At 37.0% G+C, this 22332-nt stretch overlaps 2 protein-coding genes across 4 annotated transcripts; both read left to right on the forward strand.

The window, feature by feature from the left end:
- Positions 1-943: 943 nt before the first annotated feature.
- On the forward strand, positions 944-4265 carry LOC117296051 (plant intracellular Ras-group-related LRR protein 5-like). 2 transcript variants are annotated; one of them, XM_033778918.1, is made up of 3 exons: positions 944-1024; positions 2321-3012; positions 3931-4265. In XM_033778918.1, exons 2-3 carry the CDS (start codon positions 2322-2324, stop codon positions 4041-4043), a joined length of 804 nt encoding a protein of 267 aa, XP_033634809.1. In that variant the 5' UTR covers positions 944-1024; position 2321; the 3' UTR covers positions 4044-4265. The 2 variants fall into 2 exon arrangements, with proteins under 2 accessions (XP_033634809.1, XP_033634816.1); XM_033778925.1 differs by having other exon boundaries at positions 951-1024; positions 2298-3012.
- Positions 4266-7968: 3703 nt separating this feature from the next.
- On the forward strand, positions 7969-18536 carry LOC117296040 (golgin-84-like). Of its 2 annotated transcripts, XM_033778897.1 has the most exons (7): positions 7969-8270; positions 11120-11769; positions 14573-14746; positions 16084-16164; positions 16514-16599; positions 17317-17467; positions 17993-18536. In XM_033778897.1, exons 2-7 carry the CDS (start codon positions 11122-11124, stop codon positions 18434-18436), a joined length of 1584 nt encoding a protein of 527 aa, XP_033634788.1. In that variant the 5' UTR covers positions 7969-8270; positions 11120-11121; the 3' UTR covers positions 18437-18536. The 2 variants fall into 2 exon arrangements, with proteins under 2 accessions (XP_033634788.1, XP_033634796.1); XM_033778905.1 differs by lacking the exon at positions 7969-8270 and having other exon boundaries at positions 10786-11769.
- The last annotated feature ends 3796 nt before the right edge of the window (positions 18537-22332 follow it).

A 22332-nucleotide genomic window follows, 5' to 3' on the forward strand; every position in this document is an offset into this window, starting at 1 on the left:
CATTCATCCAATGAACCAACAGCCGATTTGTATGAAATTAATGTGTCAACAAAATTCATACAAAGTCACCACCGCAACTTCGACGACCGATTGAGCTTAAATTTTCACAGGTTTGTTGTTTTAAGCATAATGTTGAGATACACCAACTGTGAAGACTAGTCTTTGACAATTACCAATAGTGTCCAGTGTCTTTAAAGGAACATTACAGAATAATGGTGTTTGCTAATCAAACAGTTGCTAGTTGTGTAAGTACTTTATGTAATCCACCAAATACATGAACTGACAAACCTGTAGAAGTTTGAGATCGGCCATTTGGGTCACGAAAAATGAATAAAACGCTCACTGAGCGATAAACTCCATACACGAAATAAGATTATTCATTTCTCAACAAATATGACATATCAGACAATAATATTTCATGGGATGTTTTCTACCATCATCATCATTAGACCATGCAACTTTGATTTAAATCTGTGATCTTCACGATTTTTGGTTCTTACCAATTCTGATCCCAAACTATGTGTTTCATTACTTGTCTTATTAAAGCTAACTAAGTAGCATGTTCTTTGGTACAGCGAGGGTTGTCATCTCTGAAGAGATCTAGCCATCAACTGATGAGGCTGAGACCTGCAGTTGGTTCAAACAATGTACAGTGCAGTGTGTCTGTACGGTATTGTTCTCAAAAATTAGATTATATAATTATTTCACTTTATTTCCATTCCAAACACTAGCTAACCAAGGGATGAGAGATTAATAACTCGAAACAAACAAAAAAGTATGGGTAACATCCATAGAGCTAATATAGTTCTATGGTAACATCATAACATAGCACCCCCCCCCCCGCCCTAATAAAACGAGGCGCAGAGAGAGAGAAATTCCCTTTAAGGTGAGGACTGACGCATTTCCACCTCTTGAGGGCCTTTTCCACTTTACTTTGACAGTTCTCTGATCGTTGATGTTGGTTTGTTGACGGAAGTACGTGGATCAACACGTGCAAGGCTGATAATCTCCACACAAACAAAAGGTATTCTCTAAATAAAAAGCATCTTTGTTATTTTTTAATTAAGTTAAGGAGGACGGGTTAGAATCACATTTTAAACCGCGATCCTGGATTTCATTAAACATTTTGTGAAAGTCAAATCCGAGTTTAATTCTGGACCCAACCAACCATAATTTTTTTTTTCAATAACATTTATTGCAAAATTAAATGCTGTAATTCACTACAAAAAGCACATTATGTTGTATTTACCCAAGAAACACAGTAGCATGAGATAAAAAAAAAACATATTTGGTGCACAATGAATCAAAAACAATCGGCAGAATGAGAACATTTAGGTGTAATCATACCACCATGATCATGATGATGATGGAGGTGTCATACCCAACCTTTGGCTTTGAGCTGAACCGAAGTGTAAATACAAGTGGGCCTATGGCATTGACTGCCGTCCTACGCAGGGCTAGGCAAGACCTAGGCCAAGGCTAGCTGAATTCAGCGAATTCAGCTAGCCTTGGCAGCTTGGCCGCACAAGTGGGGCGATGCTAGACCCAACCCAACCAAACAATGCATGTTTTTAAAAACGACATTTCCTTTCTGACATGATTTGGGGTATTTCTAAATTCATCTACAATGTATAATAAACACCAGATAATGTCCAAAATGTTCAAGACTAAGGCGTTGTCTAGTCCCAGGTCCAGTAACTCGGACTAGTAAAAACGGAGATATAAGCTATACGAAGGTAAATGTCATCAGACTTTCTTAATTTCCTAATTAATTGAAAAGAATTGTTGTTTTCATTTTGTTTCAAGTTTCAGACCTTTTGCTACAAGTTTCAGACCTTTTGCTACTGATGATACAGTATTCATTTGTAGTTTTTGTAGTACGTATTTTCAATAACCATAGTTACTGCTGGGTCTATAATAGTCATTTAGTAAATCTTTACACAAACACTACTGAATATGTTTTTTTCTCAAATGTTTATTATAATTTCAAACCAAGGTACATTTTCAAACCAAGGTACATCTTCAAACTTCAAGACTGAAAACAAACTTTTAAAATGGTCCAAATCCGCTGTTACCGTTAGGTTTTGTAACAGACCTGGAATTACTTTAAACCCATGACCTTCCTTGCCCTGTTCTTGTCCTTGGTGCCCCTTCAACATTTTCCCATAGACTTTAAAGATTTCCAATAGAAGTGACCTTTTGAAACTAAGTGGCCTTGCCATGTACAAGATGAAATCCGTGGCATGTTGTACCTTTCAATCACAATCTTAATTGTTGGTGTTTATCCTTCTTTTAAGAATCTTTAAAAATCTTTCCTTAGTATGCCAGCAACTGGATTGAAAAAGACTGGACAAAGTAGTCATAGGGATGATCCTTCCACTGAAGCTGTTGTTCACCTAAAGATAAAAGAAGCCAGGGTGCATGGTTGCTTGATCCTAAATCAAATTAAACTTCAACGCCTACCAAGTGAACTAGTGGACAAGTTGAACTGCCTGAAACATCTGTACTTAAGTGGCTGTGGACTTAGAGGGCCTCTTCCATCATGTCTCACCCGACTTCATCATTTAGAAACACTGGACATCTCGCAGAATGCCATTAATGAGATACCTCAACGAATCTGTGAAGAATTGACCCGACTTATCACCTTAGATGTCAGTTTCAACAGGGTGATAACCCTACCCAAGACAATCAGCTGCCTGCAGAGTCTTGAGGAGCTCACGGCAGCTCATAATAAGATTGTGGTTCTACCGTCTTGCATCGGTGACTTGGCTCGTCTGAAGGTACTGGACTTGACTAAGAACCTCCTTCGGGATGTTCCAGGAGAGATATTTGCAGGGAGGATGTCTTGTAGTTTGATCACTCTGAAGCTCGGTGGAAACTTGATTAGGACTCTCCCAGCAGAAGCAGGCTTAATGCACAACTTGGAAGAGCTGGACTTGAGTGAAAATTGCTGTCGTTATTTGCCGTCGACAATGAGGTCACTGAGGAAACTAAAAGCCTTCCATCATGCTGGTGGGTATTTCAACCATTTGAACATTTTTTTATAGGGCATGTGCCTTTAACATGAGAGGAAAAATGTAGTATGTTTAAGAATGCTGTTGAATGTTTAAGTTGGAAATACAAACTTGTAGAAAGATGAGAAGGAAAAAAAAAGGTTATAAAAAAGCTTTAATTGTGAACTGTTGGTTTTGTCATTGTTTTAAATGTGAAGTTGAAAACCATCTTTATTGTTCTGAGTAAAACTTCACGCCTAAATTATACATAACGATGGGAATGAAAAGGCCTGAACATTTTCCAAAAGCCACTATAAGGAAGGCCCAGTGTTCTTTGTAGTTACTTTGGGTGTGTTGAATTTGTGTTCCTGAGTAACCCCAGTGTGTTCGAGTGCGTTCAATGTCATGGCTGATCTGGGTCAGACCAAATGAAACCCGATTTGACACATTGCACGCTCAAAACAGTGACTTTTTGAGTATTCAGCTATTGTATTCGAGCTGTGTTCACCTGTACTGATCTGGGCTTGTAAAACCAATTAACCTTGAAATTTCACAATGAGCAAAACTATCTTGTACAGTATCTAATTCGTGAAGGGTTTCAGACGTGTGCATATAATAACCAAATTAGCAGTGGAATCAATTAGATGTTGTTAGGGGCTGACCGAGATTTAAGCACACCTGGGTCGACCCAGCCAAGCAAACTGAATGGACCCTAATCACTCCCCCCATGACGGGTAAAAATTGCTTTAAAATAAATCTTGCATCAGAACTTAAAATATTGATATAAAAAAAATTGTCAACAAAAATTACTTTGATTTGATTTGATTTGACATTTTTCTCAAAATGCTTTATTGAAAGCTGCTGTAGGCTTCTATCCAAAAGTTTTAATTGTAAGAGTGATTCCCATTTTTACCAATGTAATGTTTTTCTTCGCCAGGTAATGATTGGATGATGTGCCCGCCACATATACCAGGTGTGCCTGCCAAGGAACAGTCAAGCTTTGGATGCAAGGCTCTGGAGAAACTGTACAGTTATGTGTATCCACCATAAAGAAGCAGACTCTGCAAAGTGTGACTTAGTAACAGTTAAGGCAAAAAGTCTTTGGATTGACAGCAGTCTATGACTACATGGACTCTGGGTAAAGTCTGTTCACTTTTGTCTTTTGTCATCACAAGGATCTTAACTGAGTAGGATCACGGGTAACAAACATGTGAATAAACTCTCTGTTCAAGGCAGTGGACACTATTGGTAGTTACTTAAAATAATTATTAGCATAGAACCTTACTTGGTAACAAGTTATGGGGAGCTGTTGATAGATTAAAACATTGTGAGAAATGGCTTTCTCTGAAGTAACATAGTTTTTGAGAAAGAAGTAATTTTTTCACGAATTTGATTACGAGACCTCAGAATTAGATTTTGAGGTCTCGAAATAAAGTATCTGCTGAAAGCACACAACTTCGTGTGACAAGGGTGTTTTTTCTTTCATTATTATTCGACCACCAATTGAGCCCAAATTTTCACAGGTTTGTTATTTTATGCATATGTTGAGATACACCAAGTGAGAAGACTGGTCTTTGACAATTACCAATAGTGTCCACTGTCTTTAAGAGAAGTGCTGGCTCTGAGTGGAATCATAGTTGAGATGTAGTAAAGTCTTGATATTTCAAACAGTGATTGATATTTAATTTCTTAAAGCTTGTTATAATTACTCCTGGGGTCAATTTCACAAAGAGTTACGCCCATTTCAGACAGGCGCCCCAGAGTCATGCCAAACAAAATTCTGAACAAAGTCCATAACAAGTTTGACGACTGAAAAAGTTAGTAGCGGTGGACACGCTAGAAGTCGAAAGATCGACTGTTGCAGTCAGTTGGAACGACTCTGGAACTTGTCATGAGCCAAACCTAATGTAAATGTTATGTTAAGTTTGCCTGTCTGAAACCAAAACTTAGTTGGGTCGACCCAGAGTAATGTAGCTCCTAATCTATTTGGTTTGCCGCGACTCTTGAGCGCATTTCTGAACCTGGTATTATAGATACTCAAAAACTTGTAGCTATTCCTAAGTTAGGATGAGTAACTTGTCCCAACTCGAAATAAGACTAGTCTTAACTCTTTGTGAAATCCACCCCCAAGGATATAGACCATTGATGTCATCATGTCATCATCTAGACCCCCCCCCCATTGAGTTAATCAAACACATTACTGTACCAGTTGTGCATCTGGGTTAAGAGAAGCAATTATGGGGACCTTGTACAAGCACATAAGCGCCATGAGCAGATATTGCATTTGTTGGAAAATACCACTTGGCTATGACATGCTGGATGAATGCTAAGGTCTGTCTATCTAGTAGCATTTTATCCACAGTAAACAGCTTTTAAAATTTCTGGGTTATTTATCATGTTCACATTTATAAAAATTCAAAAGTTCACTTGTTGATGACTGTTTGATTACTTCCTTTCCAATTTAATAGCAACAAGAGTAAACACCAGTGCTGACTTTTTCTTGGAATGGGTTTTTCTTATCTTGGAATTTTCTGAAAGTTGATCGTTCAGATATTGTTGATATTCATGCACCAAACTTTCTACATTACCAATAAAAAAGTTCAGTGTGTGCTACTGAAATATTGCCCCCCCCCCCTCGTAAGCCTCGTCTCCAACAGCTACTCACTAGAATGAAACAAAAATGTAGCACTAGAGGAGAAATCTCATATGTGTGAACATTTCTAGCGCTGCAGCTGCAGGGATAGAAATTAAACTTGACCAGAGGCTGAGGCCAGTGATTTCAGCATTTGGCCAGTAAACTGGTCACCAGAAAAGTCCAGCGTTGTTGTGTTTTTCAAATGATAATAAAATCATCTTTATTTACACTAAAGAATGTTCATATATTGACGCCACTGTAATCTTGATACTGAAAATGTTTTTCATTTCTTCTAAAAACAATTCAGAGAATTTATCTAGTGTTTTGTTCAAATAAAACAGTTTATTGTATTGTTAAACTGTGTAAAAGATTTCCCTCATTTTGATTCTCGTCTTGTAGAAAAAATTCTGTTCCGCTGAACCTTTTGACATTCAAGCTTGGTTGTTTTTAGGAAAATCTTCTCTAAAATTTAGCCCTGACCTAAGGTATTATTCCTGCATGTTATCGAGCTGTTTTTTTGTGTGTAAAATGGCAAGGACATGATTAAATGACCCATTGCAAGCAAGGGCAGGTCATTTCAAATCCTACTTGTACCACTATTCATTAGGATTGGTCTTTCAACCTTGTAATTGATTGAATTCATACAATTTGCTTTTTGTGAAAGATTTTGTGACCGTCAACATCAAGGTTTATTTCAATTGTGACAATTAATACAATCAAAATATAGGTAATGGTCTGACGTTTCGACCTGGCCATGGCAGAGTCTTTCTCAAACTAAATGACAAAACAGCGCACAAAATAAGCAACAGTGAGATTTATGGTGCTTTTTTCTTGACTTAATCAATTGCTTTGCAAAGGATTTATACTGGTACAAACTTTACAATTTCATCCTCCTTCGCTACGCTCATACCAGTGTTGTAGGTCTCGAGACCAGGTCTCCCCCTCCGAGGGCTGTTCTCGGTCTCGGAAGGGCTGGTCTCCCCCTTGGTCTCGGTCTCGGATGGGGAGGTCTCAGTCTTGGTCTTGGACTTAGAAGTCTCGACTACAACACTGGCTCATACGCATAAAAAACAGTTTTACCCTCATGAACGAACACAATAAGCACAAAGATAAGCATCCAATTGTATTCTACAAATTTATTGAAAAACGGGGAATAAGGCCGGGATTCGGCGTACTCTGAACTTTACAAACTTTACAATCATTGAGCTTCCAGACTGAGACCAATTTGTTTTTCTATATTTCCCAATTCTGTTACAGTTTTTACTCCTCCAAAAGTTATAATACTTCCAAATACAAGCCAAGGGATTGGATTTATTCTTGTAGGCAACCCTTCCCATGAAAACATTGCAGCCTATAGAATTTTAACATCCAATAAAGTCTTATCAAAGATCTGGTGTTATGCCAAGCATAGTAGGATTGACAGAATCCATAAGAATCAGGAAAAACCAGGGCCAGGATTTTGGGGGAAGTTGGAAAAACTGATTATTACTTAAAGACACTATTGGTAATTGTTAAAGACCAGTCTTCTCACTTGGTGTATCTCAACATTATGCATAAAATAACAAACCTGTGAAAATTTGAGCTCAATTGGTTGTCAAAGTTGCGAGATAATAATGAAAGAAAAAACACCCTTGTCACACGAAGTTGTGTGCTTTCAGATGCTTGATTTTGAGACCTAAAAATTGACTAATTCTGAAGTCTCGAAATCAAATTTGTGGAAGATTACTTCTTTCTCGAAAACTATGTCAATTCAGTTTCTATCAATGTTTTTTACTATCAACCTCTCCCCATAACTTGTTACCAAGTAAGGTTTTATGCTAATATTTAATTTGAGTAATTACCAATAGTGTCCACTGCCTTTAAGTATCAAGACTCTTTCAACAACCTTTCAACAATCTGTTGTAAATTGGCATCTCAAGTTATCATGAAATGATTGGAAAAAGTGTCCTGGGTACGAAGTGACTTGGGTATGATATTTTTGGTACGAAGTGACTTGGATATGATATTTTGGGTTTGAAGTGTCATGGGTACTTAGTGACCGACAACATTAAGTATGTCCCAATACTCAATGTACTTGTCGTTTTCCACAACACTTTCATTTTCTCAGAGATAAAAAGTTTTCAAGGATGATTTCAGGCTGGCTGATTCAGGTTGATCCTGCATGTAGCAACTTTTGTTGCAATGAAAAGGAACATATAATTAGTTTCAAGGAGTTTGTGCATAGACTAAGCCAGTTTTTGTGAGTACAGTCAATGAAGTTTCAGGATTACTAATGCTCACATACTACACCCCCTCCAACAAGCTGAATGGGGTTGGCTTCTGAAGTACATGTACCCAGTTGCTAAGGAACTACCTGTTATTATGCTAATTTGTCACTACTCTTCTACTGCCCCCATTGATTAACGCATGGTGTTTGCTCACTAGTGCAATCACAATATGGACATACTGTTGCACCTATAGGATTCATCATGCAGGATTGTTGTGATATGATAGGGGTTATCCATCAGAAAACAGTTTTGTTGTGACTGCATGTTACTTTTGTTGACGATTGTGGATTGGTGGTGAATGTGTTTTTATTGCTGTTTGGATATAATAAGAAACTATGATTGATGGCAGAGATGAATTTGTTTTGAGTCCATGAGGTGAGTGTTTGTTATTAAAGATGTGTACAATTGGTGTTGGTATATTTTGTTGATAAACATGTTGACAAACTATTTCTTTGTTATATATTTTGTTTGCGGTAACAATGTGTGTATGTACTTGCCAGGTGGAGTTTTTGTTCTTTTAGAGAACTGTCATGCTATTTATTCTACTTGTTGATCTTAAAAGTTTTAACTGTTCTCCTTGGACAGTGCAATATTATGTTCTTCTGCAACACTGAATTAGCCGGCCAGACCACAAGATTATTCATAGGTGTTTTAACAAGCATTTGGCCAGGAGGATCAATGAACCTTCTCTCAGTGCTTCTTCAAGTCTAAACAGTTTAAAGGCAGTGGCCACTATTGGTAATTACTCAAAATAATTATTAGCATAAAACCTTACTTGGTCATGAGTAATGGGGAGAGGTTGGTGGTATAAAATATTGTGAGTATATCTGAAGTAACGTAGTTTTCGAGAAAGAAGTAATTCTCCACGAATTTGATTTTGAGACCTCAGATTTAGAATTTGAGGTCTCGATATCAAGCATCTGAAAGCACACAACTTTGTGTTACACGGGTGTTTCTTCTTTCATTATTATCTCGCAGCTTCGAGGACTGATTGAGCTCAAATTTTCACAGGTTTGTTTTTGTTCGTATATGTTGAGATACACAAAGTGAGAAGACTGGTCTTTGACAATTACCAATAGTGTCCAGTGTCTATAAGAGAGTTAAATGTGCAGAGTATAGGCTCAATGTGAATCTTGTCTCACAGAAACATCTGGTCAAGACTCAAGTAAACATTTTGACTATAAGCTCAGTGACCTTGACCTTTTTTAGTTTACCCACAAATTTGAGCCATGCAAGTACAAAATGGAAAGACAAAGATAGAGAGAGAAAACCAAAAAGGCGGCTAATGATGAGTTTAGTTCTGACGGAAATTGTTGAATGCTACCCCATGTACTGTTATCACTCCCTAAGTAATAGGCATGAGTGCTGTTAATTATAATGAGGAATGAGCTGAATGAACTTAATTTACACTAACTTTGCAATCAATACCTTTTTGTTGTTTCATGTCCTGTGAGCTTCACTATGTACACTTGTGGTTATATTTACAAGCAATCAATCAGCTAATTGCTTTCAAGACAAAAACCTGGAATAAAACAAACATTCAAAAGCTCACTGTTAAATCAGGATCATATCCGGCAGAGAAACAGCTTTATCTGAAATACTCTCAAAGTGAAGGATATAGTGTTTAAAGGTGTCAGGACACTTTGTACCTTTGTCACTTTGACCTTTGCAAGGTACGAAGCAGACCTTGAACACTTCGTACCTTCTTACAAGACACTTCATACCTCGTACTGAATCAGGATTTCGGCATCGTTTATGATTATTTTGTGCTTTGTGTTCAGATGATTGTGAAATAACTCGGCTGACGGTACAAAGTGACACAGATGATAGTCACTTCGTACCCTGCCCACAGTACGAAGTGACCAGTTTGGTTACGGTGTGAAGTGTCCCGAAGGTACGAAGTGTCCTGGGTACAAAGTGGCAAAGGAGCAGAGTGTCCAACATCATGTTTAAAAAGTGAACATCACTGCTGCTCATTTTGATTGCCACGACCAAACAATTTAGTCCTGCACAAAATCTCAGATAAATATCAACCGTTTTTCATCATGAAACAAACCACATGATCAAAGTCAGGTACACAGGGACCTCTTTTTCTCTTTTTTTTCTTTTCAATTTATGCTGTCAAAAAATTTGTACAGATTAAAAAAATGTGGTTTTGAACATTATTTGGTTTTATAAGCTTACACCAAACAATCCTGATATGAATGAGTACAAAATCTCAGGTGATTTATCAACATTTTTGCAACAGAAAAACAAACTTCTTGAATAGGTAAGGTACACAGGGACCTCTTATACTTTATGGTGTTTTTTCTTCCAATTGGTTATGCTGTCAAACAATGTGTACTGATTTAAAATGAGATTTGGAATTTTTTTACCCTTACACCATTGTGTGTAAACACTGTATACTCTGTTTTTTTCCCAAAGTTCCCTGGACAAATCACAGGCATATAACTTGGATAAGATTCAAACCCATTAGCCTTGGCATTCTAGAGAGGATGTCTTATTTACCAACTAGAACACTGAAAATGCCCTGTAGCTACATTATGCAGTTTGAATCCGATATTATTTAACGGCAGGTATCAAAGCGATTTAATAAAAGATGTTATATTTGCATTGGGGATAAAGAGTATGATTTGGTTGTACCCTTGTACAACCGATATGTGTGTAAGCACTTCACACTCAGTACTTTCTCAATTTCTGTGAACTTTTTTTTTCTTTACAAAACTCGAGAAAGTTCTGAATATTACAGTGCTTAACATACATCGGTGTAAGGGTAAAACGAACATGTTGTTCCCCGCCATGTTGAACATCTATTTTATAAAGAATTTAATAACTTGACTATGAAAGGACAGACCAATCATATAAACCTACCTGATAAAAAGGTCATGAACTCGTCAAGTCAACCTGTCGACGCTGTATTTTCAGTTAGGATGACACTTTTGTCTTGTTTTCACTCAGGTTGTCTGACTCCATTTGATCTTGTACTCAGTGCCTGAAGATTGCAAAGGGAAATCAAGAATGGGTTAATTCAAGAGAGAGTGAAATTGACGTCTAATCCTGTCTAATCTCAATCTGCTGACCCTCAGAACAAGATGAGATTTGGGTTTTGGATGTTAATGCCATAGACTGCAGTCACTCATCAATAAACAGTGATCTGATGACAATTTAAGTTTTATAAAATCCACACAATAGTTGATATCATACATTCCTCTTATTACAATCAGAAATGGGCGATATGGATGAAGTGGACAATGTCAAACAAGGCAGAGGTGAAAGCAAGGAGGTCGTTGCACCAGATAGTTCTAAACAAGAAGAGGAAAGTATCACAGTCGATCAATCCAGTGTTGCTCAAACAGAAGGTAGAAGGTCCCCATTAGGTGGTAATGAAGTTAAAGAGAACTCAAGTGATGCAACAGCGCTGAATCTAGTCAACGGTGAAACTGATACAGACTTACGGAGGGGTAGCACCCACAGTCATAGATCCCGACATGGTAGTGGTAGTAGCTCAAGCTCGAGGAAAAGCCGAAGTCGGCATAAATCTAAACACCAGGATAAGGATGCTTCCAAAGAGAGATCAAACTCATGGACTTGGTCAGGCAGTGCTGGGAAACATCGGAAAAAACACAGCAATCTTGCAAAGAAGAACTCTGTAGATACTGCCATGACTGCTGATCCTGAAAACCAAAGTGAGGATGATGCAGAAATCTCTGTGGTTCATGTGGACAGCTTCACGGTATCATCAGATAAAGACAGACTGCACAAGGAGGAAAAGAAGATCAAGAAGAAATTGCTGAATGAGAAAGAAAAGTATGCTGCTGAGAAACAACAACTGAGAGCCAAGATGGAGAAAGCCAGGAGAAACGTTAAGGAGGAGGTAGGCTTTGCAAATGAGTTTCAGTTTTCATTTCACTAACAAACTTAACACACTGATGTTCACTAAATGTAGGTCCTATATGAAACAACAACAACATTAACAAGGAAAAGAAAATTAGTCAAGAACATTATACAGAATCTTATCAACTGAGTTCAATATTCTTATGTCCAAGTTCATGCCCAGTATGTTGCAAATGACACAGGCAATACATAGGTGAGAATGGATATGGAAACTGCACGGTCTGGTTTAAAGGATTTGGGTACTTTTTTTTAACACAAAACACAATATCTTCAAGTACGCGCTAATCCCCCAATCAGATTTGCAGAAGGGAGTGATGATAAAAACCTATATTGCACGGCTAATGTCACTACCTGCGTCTTGTGTGTTCTATGTCACACGCCAAGTTTGCTTAAAGATAAATACGTTATCACACGCGCGCCTGTGGAAATACGGAAAACAAAGCACGTCGGCCTAGTTGGATATGGGACACAGATGCGCTATATTTTTCCGTATTCCACTCGCGCTTGTGTGATAACTTATAATGTCCACAGATTTACATTAAAATTACACCGTTTAAAGATAATGATAGTAGAAAGCGTACCTTAAAATATTAGTGGCTGAGGTGCTGTAGTTTTTGAGAAATGAGTAAAACATTGTCATGAAACGACGTTTTTACATGCTAAAATTATTTTTGTCTCATGATTGAGACGAAAATTATTTTCATGACATTGTTTTACTCATTTCTCAAAAAACTACAGCACCTCAGTACGTAATGTTTTCAGGGAAGCTTTCTACTATCATTATCTTCAAACTGTGTAAGTTTAATGTAAATCTGTGGACATTGTGTTTTTTGTCCTACAAAAAGTACATAGCCCTTTAAATGCGCTACACCATCAAGTTTCTTTGTCGGAATTTTAGTATTGACTTTCTCTAAAAGTATGTTCTATATCTTCATGTCAGGCTGTCCTGTTATGTCAGGAAATTCTATAAAAAACATAAATAGTAAAACAAACAACATTTTCCCATGTCTTTGTGTACAAAATCTTGCCCTGCTAGTAGTAGTAGTAGCGTCCCATCAGTGACGTGTAAGGGCTTAAAAAGATTGGTCTATACTGTTGCACTACTGTACACAATCATGCAAGTGTATGAAGTGTGCAAAAAAAGTTGCTGGCAAGACAAAATATTGAATAGGGGTTAATTTTGTAAATAAGGGAAATATGATAATATTGGTTTACCCTTCTATTGACAAATAATAAGACAAAACAATTTTTACTAAACAGGGATGAAATTGTCATGGTTGGTTGTTCACTTGTTCTTAAAACTAGAGGATGAGATTGAATTTTGTCTCAAAGACAATGATTAGTTATCAATTTAAAACAACTTCCACAAAGTTTAAAAACACTGTTGTGATGAAACAGTTTTATGAAAAAGTTTTAAAAGACTTTACATCACTTCACTATTGCCATTGATGAACAGTAGTTTTTGCCCCAATTAACAGTCAGCACTGGCCTGACCAGCTCATAGTATTTGTATTGCTTTTACAAATATCCAAGGGTCTTATTTACCCGTTTAGCAATGCGAGCGTTAATTGTCAACCGATCACACTAGATATAATAAATAGCAGCTGCTGTATTTGCATACACCATTTCTTTCTTTTTGTTCAGTGTGAACTTCAGTCTTAAACAAACTAGGTTATCATTCTAAGGTTGAATCTGTGTGTGACTACAATTGGATGAATTTGATGGGGCACTGTTTTTTGTGACCTAAGTTTGGGTAGCTACTTCAAATGACATTATGAAACTTGAAATAGGCTCAGCTCTGTCAACGTTAGTTCTTGGGATATTCGGTCCATTAATTTGTTTCTCTTTTCAGTGAAGTTAGGTAGTGGTTTAGGCATGTACATCATCAATTGATTTTGTACCCTCTTGAGAACTCCGAATCTTGACTTCTCAGATTAACAATCAGCAGATTCATTGTTAAATTTCATGTGGCAAATCAAAAGTTTTTAAAACAATTTGTTTAAATTTGCCTGCATACAATGCGTTTGTTTTTACCTCCAAAATTGTCTCACAAACAAACAACACCCGGCAAAAGGGACTATGAAAAAATACCCATTGACAAAATAATCAATGGGAAATAATGGGATCCCATTAAAATTTGAATTGGATTAATGGGATTCAATGGGATTGGTGTTGAATTTTGGACATATTAAATGTCATCCAATGGGATCCACAGAGGATCCCATTGGACCCAATTGAATCACATTAAAACAATGGGATACCATTGAAGCCCATTCAAAATATTAATGGGCCTCAATGGGATAGAAAGGGAGGTTTCTATCTGCCTGGTTTAATAAAAAATGTACATAGAAAGTACAGCTTGAAACAGTCAGAAAATGGTGCTCATCTTTTTAGGACCCCCAAAAGTTGTACCTTACTTTGGCCTCAGTCCCTTTTCTGGAAGTTCTGTCTCTTCTTGTAGCCCCCTTACCCTTTGAGCCTTGTTTGGAGCAAACTTGCTTTCGAAAAAAAAAAAATATAATAACTCCAAGTAATGTATCTTTGATTGTTCTCACAGAATATCAATAGAAATTAAGAAAAAATGCACTTAGAATTGGTCAGAAAACGGTGCTCATCTTTATGCCCCCTAAAAGTTTCACCCTAGTTTGACCTCAGTCCCTTTTCTGGAAGTCCTGTTTGTTCTTGTAGCCCCCTTACCCCTTGAGCCTTGCTTGGGGAAAACTTGCATTAGAAAAAAAATAAAATAATATCAACATGTACTGTGTCTTTGATTGTCTTTACAGATTGCTCAGTATGAGACTGAACTGAATGACAAACGTCAGGACTATCTGAGCAAGATGACAAACCTACAGCTAGATGAGCAACATGAAGCACTGAGTCAACGTATGGAAGAATTAACGGACATCAGACAGGAGCTGGATTCTAGATTCCAGCAGTGTATGGAATATGAGGCAGAGGTAGGAGATACCCAAAGACCAGGGCCCAATTTCATAGAGCTGCCAAGCACAACAATTTGCTTAGCATGAAATGTTTTGCCTTGATAAAAACAGGATTACCAACCACATTTCCATGTGATTTTCAGGATAAGCAAACAACATCTGATTACCAGTAATAAGCACTATGCAACAAATGAAATTTTGTTGGTAATCCTGTTTTTATCAAGGAAGAAATTTCATGCTAAGAAAATTTGCGAGCTTAGCAGCTCTATGAAATTGGGCCCTGTTCGCACTGTATCTACATGTATTATCCCTTTGAGAGGCTTCGGGAAGGCACTGGGACCTTTGTGTCAATTCAATTCAAATTCTATTAGAAACACTTTAATCATCCTTTACAGGCAATTACAACAGTAGATCAGCTCCATATAAAAATATTAAGAGAAATGGGCATAGTCCCATTGCTCTTACAAAAATATCATAGTCCCATTGATATTTTGAATCTTTTGGTTAAAACAAAAGCAAGGCAAGAATTTCCCAAGTTTTAACGCTTACCCCTACTTCGAAGCAGTGGTGGCTGGGTGTGCCCAATTTTCGGGGGTAAAGATTGAGATACCCACAAACCCTTTTCGCACTGTCCCGGTTTCAAGAATACCCTAGGGATTTAATGCTTACCCCTACTCCAGGGCAGGGGTGGCTGTTCCTCAGGGTACCCCATTTGCTGGGGCAGACCTAGGGTAAATTGCCATTATTCCCTGGAGGTTATGTTACATTCAGTTTCATTAACTCCATTTTTGTAACAGCAATGTTTCCCTTTTGGTTAAATCTCAAGTGTTGTAAAGGTATGATCCTAACAATTACTAAGCAACATAAAGTGTAAGCACAGACTTATCATGCTAAGCAGTAACAGATAACCAGCCATCATTCCACAAAATTTACATTGTTGCAATTTTTGTTCCACTTAGCAATGGACAATTTGTTAAAAGGTGTATTTTCTGAAAGTTTAATGAAATTTAGTCCAGGACCTTATGCTTAAAAGCATTCTACAGTTTGTCAGTTTTGTGCTGTATGAAGTGGTCAGGGACCGACTCTCGGTCCATAAGCTGAAGCCCCCTGATGAAAACTTCCTTCAGTTTTGCAAAAGTTTTACTTTCTCCAAATTTATTACCACAAAAAACTAGAGTGGGCCTGGGTCTACACTTGTACTAGAAGATGAAGCCCCCTAAAGCCTCCATGCCCCCTGGTTCACAATTTGAGCTTACAATCTTCGAAAGAAAAAAAAATTCAGATCAACACAAAGTAATTAGTATAGGCCATAAACAAATCATTACAAAGTTTGTATACATTATTATTCTTTATAGATTGAAGAAATAGAACGATACCTTGACAGAAGACAACAGCTTTGTAATAGCAAGGAGGAGGACCTTAGACGCCTTGATGATGTAAGTATAGCAAACTGTATTGATACTGCAATGTACAAAGTTAGATTTCGTTAAAAATGTCAAAACAAAGTTATTGTCCTGACGTTTTGACGGTAGGAAGGCTCAATGACAACACAATATCTGTTAATGTTTGTTGTGTTGTCAATACTTTTTTGAGAAAGACTCTGCTAGGTTATTATTCACATTTTTTTTGCATTTACACCAAACAAAGATCATTTTGTTTGGTTGGTGAGCAGCTTGTAACAGCTTACATGTATTATATTGTCTCATTATAAATTTCATGATTAGCACTTACTGCAGGGTAAGACATAAATTGTATGAAATGTTGTTCATTGCTTTTTTAATGTAGCAATTGGACACACTACAACAAGAACTTGAATTGGACAAGGAACGTCTAGAGAGGGCAGGCTTTGATGTGAAAAGCGTTGGATCAAGGTATGGTGAAATATAAGAAGTAGTACATGTTTAGGACATTTAAAGAAAAATCAGCTTTATCAAGAAGTTTGTTGTTAAGAAAGCTTATACTACAGGTCCTCCAAGAGAAGACAATTGCATTTTGAAGACCACTCAAATAAAATCACCATTGGCTATTTTGATTGGCTCTCTTGAACATGCACATCAAACTCACTAACACAGAAGGACTGTTTTTTCGTGTTGCTAAAACACATTTAAAATGGTTTGATGACGTTTTCCCTGTAGTTGGAAACTGCATTCTGTGCTTATTGAGGATGGGAATGAAACAAATCTTCCAAACTATTTCCCTTTAATATGGATGTGAATGGATCATTCAGTGAAATTGGAGAAACAACTTCTCTTCATCCACAAGATTTTGTGAAGTTCTTCACATTCACAGTAATTGATATTGACAAAGTTCACATTGTCTTATCATCACAATAAGTCAATTTCCCTGCTGGTCATTACAGTTTTGTGGGTATTACCAAAGAATTCCCAAATGGCAACTTGGCATACATTCATGAGATGTTGGTACAACTTATCAATACCCATAACAGATTCTGTGTAAGAGCAGCGCTTTTCATAACACGAGTTTCACGACTTCTTGGCAACTGATATAGTTGGCACAAAACCTGAAATTTCTGATGCAACTCTTTGATACACTCTTTATCATGAGTTTCTTTTGGTTTGAACCTGTAGGAAACGAGCATCAAGCTTCAAGTCATCTACAGAGAATGAGAATGATGATTATATCCTGAAGACCAATCTCCGTAAATGTCAGGTTGACCTGAAGAAGGCAGAACAGATGCTGTTTGAGAAGGACATGGATGCAACTGATGCCAAAGAAGAGGTAGGCCTACGTGTATAACTTTGTAGCCCTTACTCAAAACAAACCAGATTAATACTCAACTTTAGGCAGAGTACATGAGTTGTACAAGAGTACAAGAGTTGTGTATCTTTTTAACATCAAAGAAATAGCAGTGCAAGTTGGTTCCTAAAAGCTCAAGTATATGTAACATTTATCAAGTAATGATCGCTCTGAAAAAAACTTCTGCTCAAAATTATTGTTTCTTTTTAAGAAAGTGAGTCACAATGCTAAAAAATGCCTTGAATAACGACAACATTTACACATAAACAGTATGCATTTGAGATAAAGTAGTCTTTGTTTAAACAAAATTAATACAAATCTGGAAACTGAAAAGCACATAAAACTTTTACAGTATTCTTTAGTTTGCTGTGGTACTTTTAACCCAAGCTTGACATTTTATTCACCAATCTACATCCTCTTGTTCATACTCCTTAACATAAGAAGACGTTGAGTCTATTTCCATTCTTTCATATTTGATGAACTCAACCTTCCTCTTCTCTCTGACAGATATCATCGTTAGAAGCCCAAAAGAAAAAACACAAGGAAAAGATCAAGCAGCTTGAAACCCAACTGTCTGTTGCCTTAAGCCAACTGAAGAATCAAACAAACTCTGCGCACTCTCCAAATGCAACGCTTAACAGGCAGGCTTCCATGCGCTCCCATGTGAGCCTTGATCGTTTCAAATCACCCGGAGACCTAAGCATCAACCAGCAAGCTCAGTTGAATCGTTCCTTGTCAGGAAAAGATAAGGGTCGCACATCACCAGCAGCAAAGAAATATCTCAGCTTCAGTTCTTCCACAGTAAACTCTTCCCCTAAGAGTGAGAGTGACCATAGTAGGGGTTCATCGGAGGGTGCCCAACTGAACACAAACACCCACGGCAATGATGCTAGTTGGCAGGACTCTGCTGCACAAACAAGAACTGTCAGTTCTACATGCTCAGTGATGTAGTTTGAATATTTATACCAGAACTGTTGCCCCTGTGCAGTGACATGAACACCAATGCTAAGGGAGGTTTGTGGTAACACCATGTGAATATCTCTTCTGAGTAGTGTTGGTTCTCAAAAGAACTAGTGGTTAAAAACTTGACGTTTTGATCAGTATGCCCTGATCGTCTTCAGGATCAAACAGTACTGCTCAAAACATTGAGTTGATAACTAACGGTTCTAAAGAACCAACAATACTCAAAAGAGATGTTCACATGGTGTTACTGCAAACCTTCCTTAGTAAACAAAATACTTCCAGTTTCAAATCTATACGTATAACACCAATGCTGCCACATGTGAAAAGGCTGAGGGTGTTTTGTTTAACTGAATTGGTTGAAACAGATGATTAGGTCAGACATTCTAGCAAGTTTTCTTTTTTTAAATCGACATCATGGTTTATTAAAAATTCATACTGCATGTGATGGAAAAGCTACAAGCCAGCCCTATCAATCAACACCTTTTAAATTCTTCTGGAAAATCTTTAAGCAAACTACTTTACATCTCCGAGTTTCCAGCAACTATTATGGCCAGTACCATTCAATACACAAATAATTTAAAGCAATTTATATGTTGGGTTGTTTTCAAGTTGGGGGGGGGGGGGGGGGGGGGTGGAGATATTAGTTATTAGTAAATGTGTGATCTTAAACAAAATTGTTAGTGTTGAAATGAAACACTAAACACTAACCATTCTTTCTCAGGGTCCATGTACATAATGTAAAATAAACAAAAGCTTTTGATTATTTAACACACAAACACACTTTTCATACATATGTTATAAATACAGGATTGGTAAGGATGAATAATTGAAAGCTTACTGATTAGGAAGTTCATACTTCTAACCATTTTTGTGTGTGAAATATTTCCCTCTGAAATCCAGAAAACATTAACCTGAAAACCTAAACAAAACACAACAGCTGATTTTTGGTTACTGGGACAGTTGTTTACATGCTGAAAAGGGGCATGGTTTTTCACTTTTTTTCTCCTGACTCGCACAACATATTAAGCCTAAATTTTCATAGGTTTGTTATTATCTGCAACATTGTCAGCTCTTTCAATTCTGTATGAAACCTTAAAATTGTTTTATTTGCTTTGTTGTATCCAAAAAGATTTCTCCTGGAAAAACCTTACTATTAAGAGAAGCCTGGGAGCCGCTTATTTGTACAAACTTTCTCAAGTAAAATCACAACATTGCAAGATGATCAAGTTAAAGACAATGGACACTATTGGTAATTGTCAAAGACCAGTCTTCTGACTTGGTGTATCTCAACATATGCATAAAATAACAAACTTGTGAACAAATTTCAGCTCAATTGGTCGTTGAAGTTGCGAGATAAAAATGAAAGAAAAAACACCCTTGTCACACGAAGTTGTGTGCTTTCAGATGCTTGATTTCGAGACCTCAAATTCTAAAACTGAGGTCTCGAAATCAAATTCGCGGAAAATTACTTCTTTCTCGTAAACTATGTCACTACAAAGGGAGCCTTTTCTCACAATGTATTTTACTATCAACCTCTCCCATTACTCGTTACCAAGTAAAGTTTTATGGTAATTATTATTTTGAGTAATAACCAATAGTGTCCACTGCCTTTAACAACTCATTGGGGGCCAAAGTTACGCAGCACATTCTGTGTACTAGGTACATTTTGATTTCATGTGAGCTATGTTCAGTATTGGAGGTATGGTTTAGTTGAAGTCAGTGTTCAGGATTGATGACTATTGGAAAAGCATTAAAATAGAATAATTTCAATCTGAAATAACACAAATTATGGATTTTGCAAGTAGTATTAACCAGTAGGCCTACCAGTAGTATTAACCAGTAGGCCATCCAGGGTATCATTTATTTGGAAAGTAACATGCCCTCTGTTGTCCCTGGTCTTGGCCTGGATGCCCTTTAAAACTTTCCCATTGCTTTTAAGTTTTTCCAATGGAAGTGCCCTTTGCAATAATAATGTCTGAAGCTGAAAAAAATATCTTAACATTTACAATTTTGTCATCGCTTTCATAAAAGGATTGCATATATAACTTGATGAAATGCTCAGTGGTTCATTGGCAAAGTGTTTTAGCGGACAATGAAAAAAGGATGACAAAAATAAACAATTACATTGAAATTTCACTTTGTTTGAAAAAATAAACCTAAAGCTGGTTCTCCCTTATATGATGCAATTCAATTGTTTTTTTTTAAACCATGTGAACTCTGTTTTCAATAAGTGTGACCTTGTACATTCTTTAGTTAGTCTGGCAGGCAAGATACTGCACTGGTCATATGGGAAAGTTGACATTTGGTGTCATAACTTCCACATAAATCCAAGAATTATTAAAGTAAAAGCTAGATAAGTTTAGAGATGTGCCCCCCTTTCATCATATCAAAAGTTGATAAGAATTGGACAGTGCAATCTCCATAAAATATAAGATTTTATGTTTCCTTCCATTGGACCGTGTACAAACTGTGCTTGTAGGAAGTCCAGGCTTTGTGGCTTTTTTGTAAACATGTGATGTCTCAGGTCACATTGTATATAAACAAGGCTAATTGTATGGGGAATATGTTTGGCCAGTATCTGTATGTGATTATTTTTTGTTTTAAATGCAATTCTTTGGTTGTATAAACAATACTTCTGCTGACTAACTTAATAACTATAGTTTCATTTTATTAAAATACCTTTCGAAATTGAAAAGGCTAAGTTGTTATACTGTGTATCTTTTCCTGAACACACTCTTGATCTTGACCAGCTGCAAACTTTGCTGCCTGGAATAAAGTTTATATTCACTCTGCCATCCACCTATAAAACAGTCTTCCAGTCTCTTTTGAAGACGTGACCTGCATATGTAAGACAGAGCCACAAACTATGGACCCCTTCTTGAGATGCCCCCTACTGGAGCAAGAATGAAATTGAGGACCTTGCATAGTACAATGATATGGCAAGGAGCTGTGTTCAGTTCTGGCTGAAACCCAACATCTAGTGTGTGGAAACGATAAGAAGAAGTCTCTTTTGTCAAAAACTAAACTGAGGAAGAGATTGTACTTCAAATGCTGTGAGCATGAACCTCCTTCTTACATTAATCAGCTGAATGTTTACGGGATACAAAATACATGTACATTGTATCTTTTCTTTGTTTTCTTTTGAAGAGCCTTCCATCCGATTCTAATTTTCATTCTGTTCATTTACATAGTTGATGTTGTTGCACTACTCATTACATTTTGCCTTGCTGATAGAAATTAAAAGGCTAAACTAAATGAGAAATTGTTTAAAACAAAATACAAAAGCAAAGGATAAAGGTTGAAAGACACTGGACACACTACTGGTAATTGTCAAAGACCAGTCTTCTCACTTGGTGTTTCTAAACATAGGTGCACAAAATAACACACCCTTTTGTCACACGAAGTTGTGTGCTTTCAGATGCTTGCTTTCGAGACCTCAAATTCTAAATCTGAGGTCTTGAAATCCAATTCATGGAGTATTACTTCTTTCTCAGAAACTACGTTACTTCAGAGGGAGCCGTTTCTCAAAATGTTTTATACCACCAACCTCTCCCAATTACTCATTACCAAGTAAGGTTTTATGCAAATAATTATTTTAAGTATTTACCAATAGTGTCCAGTGCCTTTAAATAGTTTGGACTTACTCTCCCTGAAATTGTAGGTAGTTTCTTCTCCAGTTGGATGATGTCACATGTCTTCCATTGAGAATCCCAAGGTGGTATTTGATGGTAAAAGGGCCTGAAGCAATAAAATACAAGCACTTCATATTAAGTTATCTCAGAGGATTGTGCATTCATGATGTAGGTGGATCAACTTAGTTGCTTAATTGCTGAAACTAAAATTAGTCATTTGAGCACTAAAATCTTTTTCTTTGTGTTTCAAAC

Source organism: Asterias rubens, chromosome 1 (assembly GCF_902459465.1).
Source record: "Asterias rubens chromosome 1, eAstRub1.3, whole genome shotgun sequence".
In the NCBI taxonomy this organism is placed as follows: domain Eukaryota; kingdom Metazoa; phylum Echinodermata; class Asteroidea; order Forcipulatida; family Asteriidae; genus Asterias; species Asterias rubens.